Source organism: Rhinolophus hipposideros (assembly GCF_964194185.1).
Source record: "Rhinolophus hipposideros genome assembly, chromosome: 2".
NCBI classification, from domain to species: Eukaryota; Metazoa; Chordata; class Mammalia; order Chiroptera; family Rhinolophidae; genus Rhinolophus; species Rhinolophus hipposideros.
Window position 1 is genome coordinate 94,886,161 of NC_138048.1, and position 13,849 is coordinate 94,900,009.

Here is a 13,849-nt window from a genome sequence, read left to right on the forward strand (position 1 = left end):
AGCATTTTTCAAGAAATTTAAAGAAAAACAAGCTGCCCTTCAAGTTTTGAGGTGATAGAAAATCAGTTTTGAATCTGCCAGAAGTCCAGGAATTCTAAACACCTGGGCTTTTGCAGAGGAATTTACTGGAGGGTGAGCTTCATCCCTCCAAAAGGTGTCTGGGAATGAAGGACTGACAGAGAGCATTTCACTTATTCAATTGCATAGCTAAGACTAACATAGGGTAGGTTTGTGGGTTGAAGAAAAATATGTAAACATTCATGTAAAGTAGAACAAATGCAACTGAAAAAATGGGAGAGACAAAAGGGAGACAGTAGAGGAAGAGCATTGATTGTTTTATATGTGGTACCGTGTTTCTCCGAAAATAAGACTAGGTCTTATATTAAGTCATGCTCCAAAAGACGCATTAGGGCTTATGTTCAGGGGCTGTCATCCTGAAAAATCATGTTAGGGCTTCTTTTCCGGTTAGGTTTTATTTTCGGGGAAACACAGTAGATCGGAGTCAAAGAGTATCATTTAGAAAAGACAGGAAAAAGTTAAGAAGGAAAAAAGATTGAGCACTACAAAAAGCATTAGTACAAAAGTAACCACTAGAATAAAAATACAAAGCTTCCTATCACATACACACGCACACACGCGTGCATACCAAGAGCCCTACCCTGACAGAGACACAGTAAATATAAAAACGCTCAGTAATTACAACATGAGATATGACAGAATGGAGAGCAAACATAGCAGTCATATCATAGAACTGAACGGGCCTAACTTGCCTGTTGAAAGATTTTCAAATTGGCTCATATAGCAAGAACCAAACTGTGTGCTATATATAAGATACACACTTAAAATGCAAAGCCGAAAATAAAGTAGAGAAATATTAACCAGGCAAATGAAAACAGTAAGACAGCAGGGGGTTGCGATCCTGATGGCAAAGTAGACTTCAAGGGTCCTTGACCACATAAAAGAATATCCAACATCTAGACCATCTGGAGAATCCTTTCCAAATACCTCAATTCGAGAACCAAGGCTGTAAGCCATTATCTTTTCTTTTCATAATTCTTTTCATATCCGACATATATGTGCTTAACATGTTTTTTTTTTCATTCGCTCTAATCAGAGCTAAAGCTTGCAGTTACCGGGACTGAAGGCTGGCTTGGGATAATCCTATACTTTTGAGAAAGTTGGATTTCATTTCATTAGTGTCACTGGAAATGTACTGCTCTATCAGGGCTAATTTTTACCCCATTAGCTACTTCTCTTTGGATCAGGCAAAATCGAACTGTAGCTCATACATATAAATTGTCACGTGTTACACATCTTCATAGAACAGTCATGTCTAATTTGTTCTCATGAAGATAGGACACGCTCAGACGAGTTTTCACTGAGCCTGTTCATCTTGCATAGTGACATGATGAAATGATTTTGATCAATTTTCTGTGCTGTGTTTTTGTTTAAAAGGTTGCAATCCAAAGTGAAAACGTGCTGGCTGATTGTCACGGTCACCTGGTACCAAGCACAACACTGCAAAAACACGAGTCGATGTGTTCTTAGACCTTTGAAATAAGTTGTATAGGCTTCAAGTAAAAATCATGTACATATGACATTGTTTTAAAATATAGAGCAATGGTTCTTAAATAAGGGTGATTTTTGCCCCGAGGGGCATTTGGCAATATCTGGAGACATTTTCCATTATCATCACTGGGAAGTGTCACTCGCATTTAGTGAGTAGAGACCAGGAATGTTGCTCAACATCCTGTAATGCTCAGGACAGCCCCCTAATCCCCAGAAATTATTCCCTACATGTCAATAATGCAGGGTTCAGAAATCCTGCTTTATAGAAAACTACCAGCTGGTCTTAATATTTTTATTTCCCTGAAACTTTTCTCTTCATACCTTATTTGGGACTATCATGGTCTGTCTGAATATGTGCTCCCCTCCAATTCCCATATTTAAATCTTAATGCTCATTGTGATGGCATTAGGAGGTGGGGCCTTTGGGGGGGTGACTGGGTCATGGGGGGTGAAATCCTAGTGAATGGCATCGGTGCCTGATAAAAGAGGTTCCAGAGAGGTCTCTTACTCCTTCTATAATGTGAAGGTAGGGTATAAGAAGTCTGCGACCTGGAAGAGCCTTACCCAACCCTACTGGCACCCTGATCTGACTTCCAGTCTCCACAACTGTGAAAAATAAATTTCTGTTGTCTATAAGGCATCCAGTCAGGAGGATTTTGTTATAGTAGCAGCCAGAACGGACTAAGACACAAACCTGAGGACCAAGAAGATACATCAGCAAAGTACGTTGGACCCAATAAAACAGAATTAGGTCTACCAAGTATGTTATTAGCACTGGGAGATGCAGGTTGGCCCCAATTTCCTTCTCAAACTCGCAGCTTAGACACAATAAATATGGATGCCCACCATTAGATTCCATTAGGTTTCTCCCTATTGGAAGTTATTTAGATGACTAAATAACCACAATATTGTCACTATAAAATCATTCACACCAGAACAATGGCGCTCCTCCAAGAATGTATTTATTTACATGAAAACACCATTTGATACAAATTGAAGAGAAATCTTAAAAGAAGGATTTGTTCAGGCATGCCTTCCCCATTCCCTGATTTTGCCCCTTCCCCTTTCCACTTTTGGTGTCACGAATAAAACGTTTTAGACTGGTAAAGCAAAATGAATCTGCCTCTTTTCCCCCACCTAAAATTACTCTGAATATTTAATGTCCATTGTCATTCTTGAAAGAAAACTCTCGCCCAGGATTATTTTATTTAATTTATTTACGTAATACAGTGTAGAAAGCTATCATGGTCATAAGCAATGACTGTACAATCATCCTGCAGAAAATTTTGGGGGGGAATTCTTGGTAATTTGAGACCAGCAGAGCACTCCCTCCCCCCACCCCCCACCAAGAAAAGTGCTTACAATGAACAGGGATTCATTTCTTTATCAAAGATCCAAAGATCCATGGACCAAAAGAATTTCAATTCTGAGTGCCTGATGTGTGCACATAAAACAGGCACAAAGGAATAAACGTATATCCTCATAATTCCTATATCACAAATATAGCAGAAGCAGCAATCTGTACAGTAAAATGCAATCATGGAAAAAAATTCTCTAAATCATCTGGAATACTTAAAAATGTTTTAACTTTCAAATGCATAGTGATCAGAAAAAGAATACTTAGGCAAGAGAAGCAGCTACACTCCCACGTTCATCACATGAAGCATCCCCCATCGATTCTTAAAGCATATTTCAAGTAGGACTTAATTGGGTCACCAACCACAAGAATAATATACAACGGGCTAAAGGGCTACGTGATAAATAATCAGGAGAGAAACCTAATCATGCACTAGTTTGATACAGCTAACTTCTTTACAGTACACAAAACCCATTAATAATGTAGTGTAGAGACCAAAATGGAAAGAGAGAGAATACATTACTGATTTGTGTATTAATTCAAGTTCAGGCATCTACTTGTGTTACAGCACAGCTGTCAAAAGGCGATAATGAGTAAATAATAAAACGAAAGGGCTTGTTTTTTCCCCCCACATTATTCTATAAATGAACACCGATGGGTAGTGAAGCAATGGTTTTGCTGTCCAACTTCAGAGGCTGCTGCGGAGGTGGTCTAGTTCTGCATCTGCTCAAAGAACTTGTAAGTTGGGTTTTCGTAGCCGTTCTGCTGCATCTTCGAGAGGTGGCGCTCTTCTGGGGTCACAGCAGCGTCCACCTGAAAAGCAAGCACCAGGAAAACTGAGTTAAAAAAAAAAAAGAAAAGCAACCCAATCATTAAAGAGTGCACATGGAAAAGCTGTAAGAAGATATGGCGCACGGTGCTCTTCTTTTGCCAAGATTGCAGAACACCCACTATTTTCCTTTCGTCTGCACTTCGACATCTGGAGCCGAACGCCTGTGCCCAACAATTACGCAGATGCTCCAAATAGCCACGAGGTGGCGCTTAAAAACCTTGACGTGCTGGCTGGGCTTGCAAAGTGCTCATTGGTTGCTTCCCTAACTCAATAGTAGTAGTAACTGGATACATCTAGGGCGGAAAATATTTTTTTTTTCTTCCTTGTTGGCTCAATAAAAGACAAAAAAACCACGATGGAAGAAGACTGCTTTACTTGAAAGTGTGGTGGTAAACTAGGGGAAAAATCCAAAAGTATCATGAAGAAAAATTCATGCAAATTATATTGGGAGATACTCAAATCCAAATCTGGACTGTTTAATTTGTTTAATTTGGACACGTTTAGTTTAATTTGTCCCTGTTTTACTAATTTTAGTATGTTGATGACAGCTGAGAATCTTTCAACTAAAATAACGGTATCAAAGGTTCATTATTTGGCACAGAAAAAAGGCAAGATATAGGAAGGACATGCAGTTCTAGATTACAGATTTTTTTTTTTAAATGAGAACTAACATACTATGTAAGTATATTTGGCTAAAGGTTTAAAAATAGATCCTCACTGTGGATGTGGTGCTTTATCTTTAAGATCAGGACAGCAGTTGTAAACTTCTTGTGCCCATTCCCCTCTGCCTCCTGCCCCCCCACTGTCAAGGACAGAGCTGTGTGGGTCCATTTACTCTCTGCACATTGGGCAAGGTGTGTTTATCTTTATACTGCGGGGAGTGGCCCTTCAGGTTTCTAGTACATTTGTTGTACAGCTCACAGTGCATAGAAAACAGGAAGTACTTAATTCTGCTGAATGAATAAAAGCTTGGTTTTGTTCTTCTTTAAAAATTTCTCTTCTGAGAAACCATTAGAAGATGAAGAGAACACATATTTAATCAGAACAAAGTAGCATATATTTTCCAAAGAACAGTTAGGATGTAGTGCGCAGAAGATGGTTTTTCGAAGGGATACTTTCTATTCTGTACATGATAAATCTGAGGTTCCCATACAATTTCCAGGAGAAGAACGCAGGCCTGTTCCCCACTGCTGAGTGCTGCAAAGCGACCTTCAGCTCCTTATGCAGTCCCCCCTCACCGATAGCCAATCTAGGATGGTTCTGACCCCACACTGCTATTCCACTGCAACCCAAGGCACAAGAGCGGATGTGCCGGCACTAAGACACCAGGGGTAGGAATGGGACTGGATGTGGCACCATGACTAGACCACACTGTCTAATGAATAATTTAGACTAAAGGATTGGTGCAGTCACTATGGAAAACCGTATGAAGGTTTCACAATAAACTAAAATAGAACCACCATATGACCCAGCAACTCCACTTCTGGGTATATATCCAAAGAAATAAAACCATGACATCAAAAAGATATCTGCACTCCCATGGTCACTGCAGCATTATTCACCATAGCCAAGACATGAAAACCTAGGTGCCCATCGATGGATGAATGGATAAGGAAAATATGGCATGCCCATGTGCATGCACACACACAATATTGTTCAGCCATGAAAAATAAAAATAAAATCCTGTCATTTGAAACAACATGGATGAGCCTTGAGGGCATTATGCTTAGTGAAATTAGACAGAAAAGGACAAAACTATATGATACTAATTATGTGTGGAATCCAATAACTCCCAAACTCATAGATGCAGTTTGGTGGTTGTCAGAAACAGGAGGTGGGGATGGGTGAAGGTGGTCAAAAGATACAAACTTCCGGTTATACGATCATTAAGTCCTGGGGATGTAATGTACAGCATGGCGACTATTGTTAACAACACTGTATTGTGTATTTGAAAGCGGCTAAAAGAGCAGGTCCTAAAAGTGAGGTGATGGGTATTGACAAAACTTATTGTGGTAATCATTTCAAAATATATACATATATCAAGCCATCATGTTATACATCTAAAACTAATAACTAATACAATGTTATGTCTATTATATCTCAAAACTGCAAGAGAAAACATGATTTGTCAATATCATCTGGTTCCCCCATGGTCACTGAGTATGACCCCAAAGCTTAGGCAGATTGGTTCTTTTCTGTCTGGGCATGGGCTGGAATTACCGTCTTGGCTAATCCCAAGGCAGCAGGGACAGGAAAGGGTACAGCTGCCTCGTGCTATTGTGTCCTGATTCTTAAGTTCCCATCCACGGAACATTTTGTCTTGTTAGAGTTGCCTGCATTTTCCTGCAGCAAGTCCCCAATTCTTCCAGTGACAGGTCTGGGCATTTCCCTGTAGAACAAAGTCACCAACAATCTCTTGTCAAGAGTCAGTACTCAGAGGACACTGTTCAAAAGGATACTCAGCATCACTGTCCTTATGGGAATAATCAGAGGTTTTCCCCATCCTTTCCTCTGTTCTGCTCTGTTGTCAACAAATGAGGTCACCTAGCTTTAACTGGCCATTGTGTAATTAGCCACGGACTTATGAGTTAAACACCATCATTAAAGGTTAGCACCAGCAGAGAGATTTCACTCACTCTCCAAGTCGCTTGCCAGGACACAGCCTGTCTGCTGCAGTATGCTATTGAAACTTGGGCCTCTCTGCTCTGTGCCACCTCTTAACTGAGATTTCAAAGAACACTGAGGTTAAAAAAAAAGCTGCTGTTTGAGTGTAGGAAAAAAAACCATAATGATGCTTGATTGCTGACATATTATAGTTGTGTCTCCTCCAGGAGCCGCATCAACCCTCACACTGGCTGTCAACAGCCATCTGCATTCATCAAGGGCTGAGGAACACCTGGTAATTTAATAGTTTATCTCCTCTTCAAAGTCCAAAGCCAAACGCGTCTGAGAGCCCTGCCAGAAATGTGAGGCTCAGAGGCTGGCGTGCAATCCAGGCATCTAACGTTCTGCCTTTTCATGGCCTCTTTCCTACTTGTAATCCTCTACCTTTGGTCACTGGCAGGGCAGCCAGTGTTCCACCATTCCTGCAGTGGGTGGCTTGGCCCTCAGACCTCAGAGGGCTAGGAAGCTACAGGAGAAAGGATTCTCTTTACAAAAATGGCACCCAAGGAGTTTGGATTGTAGCTTTTTATCCCCAAACCCTTGAAAGTGGACAGTGAAACACTGAATACTCATGTCCACAGACAGACTGAGCACTAAAGGAAGAGGGAGCATCGGGGAAGGGGGAGCCTTCCTCGGCAGCAAGGCTCAGTGACCTGTCACTCGCGGCTAAGCGGCAGCACTGTGTGGGCCATCATGTGAGGGCCAGCCATTACAACCCCTTGCAGACTGGGCCTCTGCACTGGCACCTCAGTATTATTTCCCTTAAAGTAGAGCTGGGGGAAGATGGAGCCTTGTTTGGGGTGCTTGTTTGGAAGGAATAACAGAACAATTAAGTCAGGGTCAGAATCCCTACCTGCACATGGGGCAGGAACAGCTGTCCCCTACTGAGATGAAATCACACAGGCTCCTCTCCTCTGAATATTCCCTCTCCCAATAGCAGACGGAAGCAGTCACTACTTGGAAGTCTTCGACTGGCTCTTGGTGCTGTGTCTTCAGCAGAGTCTCCGGGGTCCCCTGCACTGCACCCTGGTGTCACACTGTTGAGACACTCATTGCTGAGCCCACATAGCCTGATCTGCCTTGTTCCAACGGCCGTGGGTAGAACTTTCGAACACTCTTTGGCTAATGTCCTCTTCCTACTCCTTTCTCTTTGACCTTGATTCTTTGGAGCCATTTGTCCCTTCACTAAATCCATAGGAATTTATAGCTCAACTATCACGCCATAGAGATAAAAATTCTATTTTGGTCTCCTCCGTTTCCAGTTTTCCCATGTCGTCTCTACTGTAGGTACTCTAAGCCAGCGAACACCACATTTTACTTTTATTCTGGATAGTACCCAGCAGGATGAGTGTTGATAGGTGTCCCTTTAATGAGTGGCACCGAGTTAGACCAAACCACAGAATCCCGACCCTGACGATTTTCCACGTCAGGTCATCGAGGTGGTAAGGAAAGGAGGATAAGATAAACTAAAATGTACATAATGACGACAGAGTGCAAGAACATCAAAGGAGCCAGTAATATGGGAAGGAAAATAAAAGCAAAGCAAAGAGCAACCAAGTGTTTCAGCCTCCATTCATCCCTCTTAGTGACCTGGTTTTCTGCTCAACTGCGTCCACCTTCATCTCCTTCATTATAACTCCATCTCTCTGTAAGCAGTTCAATTGTTTAATGCCTACATGGAGTATTTCTTCAGGCAGGCTCTGAACTCCTTTGCTATGCTTTTGTAATCATTTTTGATGCTTTCCTTTGACCTTCCAATTTCTCTTCCTGTCGTTTGCTTCAAGCCATGTGCGGTGTGAGTCCGCTGTCACATGTTCTAATGTTTGCCTCCCATTTCACCTGACCATTCTGTCCAACTGCGCTACAACCCCTATGTCAGCGGTCGGCACCTCCATCCTGGAGGGTCACCTTCTTGCCAGGCAAAAAGGACCCCTCAGGACAGAGTCTTTTTATGTCACCAGTGTGAGGGCACATTCATTAGAAAAAGTTATATACTGTAACTCCATTAAAAAGCTAAATAAGCAACTCTTTGCTAATATATTTAGATCATGCATGAGATGACCGGGGTGTGGGGAGACTTCTCGTATTCCAGTCATCAGACCTATGAAAGAAGTTTTTCCCACCCTATAATCAGGGAATTCGTTCCCTTTGCTCCCTTCAATTTTTAAAATGGAAATATATTTGACATATAATATTGTGTAAATTTAAGGTGTACAACATGCTAATTTGATACACTTATACCCTGTAATGTGATTGTCATTGTAGTGATCATTAGTACCTTTATCAGGTTAGAGAATTATCCTTTCTTTTTAGTGGTTGAAACAATTAAGTTCTAGTCTCTTAGCAAGTGTGATGATTATAATACAGCATTATTGTCTATCATCACTATACTGTGCATTAGATCTCTAGGACTTCTTACTACCTGTTGCAAGTTTGTACTCTTCAACATCTGTCCATTCCTTCTACTCCCCTCCCCTTATTAAAAGTGCGGTTTCCATTTAGGAGGAGGAGTGGAAAAAGCTACAATGTACACATTTTCAAATATCCAGTGTCAACTGAAAGCAGTGTGAACAAGTCCCACCAGCTACTAACCAGAATCTAGTTAGGGTCAGGGGGCTTTGCAGGACCCTAGTAAAGCAGGAGCAGTGGTGGATAATTTGGCTGGCGCCAGGCTCTGCTTCAGTCACCAGAGGGGGCGGGCACATTGGGGAAACCGTGTAACCAAGGGCGATGGTGTCACTGGTTAAGGCACAAATAAAGCATAGTCCTCTCCTTGGGAAAGTGTGGTTCATGGCTTACAGAACAAATCTCTGGCCTTATGGCTAAGCAAACCATCAAATCAGTGTTTATTGCTTATTTTTTTAAAAACCAAAACCAGCAACTGATCATTTCCAGCTGGCAACAATTCTATTAATAAAAACCCTAGGCTCGTTTTCATTTCTACATCTCTGTGATCTTCTATAGGCATCTTTCCCTCTAAGAACGAGACACTTCCTGGAGACCAGTGCCTCATCATTTCTTCTTCACGCACGGATGGTTACATTCTGTCTGGCAGACACAGGCCAGTACAATTGGAAATATGCATTTATACATTTTTGTTCTTAGTGAAGTAGGGTTACTCATTAATGAATCAGAGCTGGAAATAACCTTCTTCCGGGTACTTGAGTGTTGAGAGCCTGCTAACTAGGCAGAGAGTGTTTGTAGGAAGAACTTCCATTGAGTGTAGACTCTGGTAGGATCTGAGAGAAATGGGACTCTGAACCCCTACAACACTGTATCACCTGGGATGAGGGAGACAGCCTAGGTGCCTAGGCTGGGTTGCAGCTCTGTGTGCAAGTTTGAGCACCACAGCTAGAGTATAACCTTGAGGGCAGGGATGGTGAATAGCACCTTAGAGGAAGTTCTGGTCCAATACTGCTCTACACAGCTCAACACGGAGATGGACAAAGTGAAGCCTGAGAAACACAAAACGAGGCGGGACACTTACTCTAGAGATGTTTCTTGTTGCTCTCAAGTAGCTAGCAAAGGGAGTAGGAAAAGAAGAGCGGAATAATCTCTACAATTTTGCTCCTTCAAGGATGGTTTAAAAATTACTTCCTTTTTTTCAGAATCGGTGTTGAATTGTCAACTTCTTCTCTGATATTCTAAATCCAAAGAGGCTTTCCTTGGTAACCAAAAGAAATATTTAACCTAGGTAGCTATAAAAAAGGCCTAAAAGGCATAAACATAGATAACTAGTTATCTTGGAGACAAGAATGACCATTTTCTTTTCCCTGCGGTTTACTTAGACAGATAACTCAAAGGAAGGAGTGTTAATACCATGTATCAGTGAGTCTCAAAATTGACTGCACATCTGATTCAGTAAGGAAAATTTTCAACACTCAGCTTCCCAGTGTCCTACTTGGAAAATCTGGTGCCCTAGGTTTGGGGCAGGACCTGGGACGTGTCCTTTCAGATAAGTACCTGCTAAGTCTCAGGTACAACCATGGCAGACAGACCCCGCGAGAGCCTTCCTGTTCTGCCCAACATCACCGAGCTCCGTTATGGGCCAATTGTATCCCCTGAAATTCGTATGTTCGAGTCCTAACCACCTGTATTTAGAAACAGGGTCTTTACAGAGGTAATTAAAGTTCCATGAGGTCATTAAGGGTAAACCCAAATCCAATACTGGTGCCCGTCCTTACAAGGGGAGGAGATGAGGACACCGACATCCAGAGAATGAAGACCACGGGAAGGCACAGGGAGGCCATGTCCAGACCAAGAACAGAGGCCTCAGAAGAAACCAAACCTGCTGACACCTTGATCTCTGACTTCCAGCCTCCAGCACTGTGAGGAAATAAATGTCTGCTGTTTAAGCCGACCAATCTGTGGCTTTGTTACAGCGGCCCGAACAAACTAATACACCAGGTCTTCGAATAATGTAGTTTCCTTTAACGTGGTTTCATGATAATGTTGAGATGCTGTAGTAACTTAACTCTTGTTTATATTAACTAGCCAATTGTTAAAACTGGTTTTGTGATACGTTGTTTTGCTTAAAGTCGCCTATCAATGATGTTAAGTGAGGAGGGCTCACTGCACAGTCTATGGCTTTTGGCACTAAACCCAGGCACAATTAACTGCTGAAAAGGAAGCTGCCCCTTGATAGATTCTTCAGTCCAAGGCACATAAAACATACGATTGTATTACAGAAATTAAAAGGGGCTTTTGAATTATTCAAGTATGAAAACACTTTTAACTCCAAACATGGAATTAAAATGAAAATTAAAAAAAATCGTTTTGAGGAGAAATGAGATACACGGACGCTAATAATAATACATCTTATGCTGTTTCAAAGGACACAAGCTTAGAAATACAATTACGGAAAGTGCAATCCCCCCTCCCCCAAACTTGATGGCATTGTCATGGCTTATTTTAGGGCATCGCACTCTCGTCTGTCAATCACTCAGTTCTTTTACATCTTGCATCCTGTTTCCTGACTCATTCATTTCACTGCTCTTGAGCACACCCATGCCCATGCGGACAGGGAAAACAAGACAGAACCAGTTTCCATCAGCAGCTCCTGGAAACAAGTAGCCTGGAGATTTTAAGTGTTGAACAAAGCGAGGTTTATGGCTTCACTGCGAATTTAACATATTTAAACATCTCCTGCTCCCCTATAAGCAAGAATGGTTTGGAGTGCATTTCCTTGGGGTTAGTGAGAAGTGTAACTTGCTGGGAATATCTGAATTTTTCCTGATGGAAAAAAACAATGGAGAGGGTGTGGGGAAATGTGTACTTTGACCTTGGCCCTACTTAGTATGACATTGGGTGAACACTTCTGTCTGGGTCTCTCTTTTCACCTATAAAATGAGAAGATCAATTTGATTGACCACTGAGATCTCTTTCAGCCCTAAAAATCTGATACCTCTCAAGATGTATTAAGAAACTGCAGATACCATAAGATTCCCTCCCCACCAACTGTATACAGAGGGTGACAAAAAAAACATACACTTTAAGATAGGAAAAAACTGTATTAAAATCATAATACTCAATATATACCGATAACAAAATATGAATACAAGTTACGATTGACTTTTGCAATTACAAGAGGTGCTCAAAGTGCTTACCACCAGCGTAATTTTAATACAGTTTTTTCCTTTCTTAAAATGTGTATACATTTTTTGTGGCACCCTCTGTATTAAATGCATAAAAAAACCTTATTTGTACATTTTATTTTCCAATGTTTTGTCTCATGGGTTTCAGAAGTCATATTTGAACCTGGTCACTTACACTCTTGTTGGTGCGACCCACTGCTTCTGTGCTGTACACACTCTTGTCAGTCAGACTGGCCTCTGAGGAGAGTCTCAAGGAAGCAAAGCTATGCAATAACCATGACCATCACCAGTTGGTCTCTGCCTCTCTACTGCAACTACCCTAACAGCTTGAACAGTTTGAATAACCTTGTATTTTCTACTCAGCTGTTTTGTAGAATATGATTTTTTTGCAAAACTTGAAAGGTAAGACTCTTTGCTGAAAATTATTATTTTGTTTTTAGTTAGAGGTCAGATTATTTACGACATGCGCACACATGCACACACACACACAAATCCAGGAATAAATATGTTGAAGTTTAATTTTTGAAAAGGCAGCCTTCCACTTCCTTTTTCATTTTTAACTCCAGTTGTGTTTTTTTCTTCTTTTAAATGTTTGAAGGTCATCACAATATTTTAAGCCAGGCATTATCATTAATAGTATTTTGATATTTCAATACAAATTTAAGAATTTGGGGTAGCAGTGTACAACCTCAATGCCCTGATTATAGTATTTATAAGTCAGAATGAATAAACAACAAAGAAAAGAGCTGCAACTTGAGTTCCATGCAGGAATATGGATTTTGTTTTTTTCAAAGAAGAGATACTTGGATGGCCCTTTGTATAACGCCAAGCAAAAATATTCCCTGGTCACCTTTCTTTAACTCCCACTTGTAAACATGCTGCCAAGTTTACCTACCTCCACCACACCATGATGGATGGACGTGTACTGTTTCTTCTTCAGCATCACCAAGGTGATGACAATCACTGTTGCTATGACAACACCGCCCACCATGAGTCCAATGATTGCACCTTTGTTTGAACCCACATCTTCTGCAAAGAACACCTTGAAAACAAATCAAGAAAAGGGATTGTAAGTGTAGGAGTCATTTGCATGAGGTACGTGAAAAGTTTTAGTACAGTCAGGATGTATCTTACGCTGGTCACTCTATTATTTGATGCTTACCTGAAAAAAAGAATCACACATTCTGCTTACTAACAATGACATCTGTAGTCTATAGAACAGTGTACAATGTGTGGCTTCCCCAGTTCTTTCCCCCATGTGTCCCTAGAGAGGTAACAGAAGCCAAGAGGCCCCTGAAACACTTTGACAGGTGGGAAATTTGGTGAGAGGTGGGACGGTAGCCTTTGGATCTATCAAAAGTTGTAAAGACATGAATCATGGTTATAAAAGGAGGTCAGCATTTTCCCAGTCACAGCAGGTTTAAAAATGGGAGACCTGATGCATGGTAACTAAGCTTCAGGTGCTTTTCAAACCCACAGGTCCTCATTTCCTTAGAGGGGCATTAATAATACATAGGAACAAGCATTCTGAAACAAAGGAATTAAACAGAAGAAACGAGACGTCGTGTTACCTACTTTTATCCACAATAATTCAATAGGGCACTAATTAAGTTTGAAAAGCATAATGCATAAAAGCCAGTTATTTCAAAGGGAAGTAGTAGGCAACAAGGTAAGAATTTTAATAGTCACACATAACGCATGCATTCTTACTATGTTATCTCCAGAATCCCAACTAAAAATGTTGCTTGATTTTCGCTGTTTATTTACATTAATTATAAAAGAATTTGGAGGCCATTGTAAAGAAGAAATTTATTCAGTGTGATAAATATATTTG

At 41.0% G+C, this 13,849-nt stretch overlaps 1 protein-coding gene across 6 annotated transcripts in view; it reads right to left on the reverse strand.

The window, feature by feature from the left end:
* Positions 1 to 2,512: 2,512 nt before the first annotated feature.
* The window catches only part of APP (amyloid beta precursor protein), a 251,072-nt gene continuing 239,735 nt past the window's right edge, over positions 2,513 to 13,849 (reverse strand). For all 6 annotated transcript variants that reach the window (XM_081064208.1, XM_081064206.1, XM_081064205.1 and 3 more), the window contains 2 exons: positions 12,911 to 13,057; positions 2,513 to 3,738 (listed from right to left, as the gene is read on the reverse strand). In XM_081064208.1, coding sequence (XP_080920334.1) covers positions 3,637 to 3,738; positions 12,911 to 13,057 — 249 coding nt within the window. In that variant the 3' untranslated portion in view covers positions 2,513 to 3,636. The remainder of the gene's footprint in view (positions 3,739 to 12,910; positions 13,058 to 13,849) is intronic.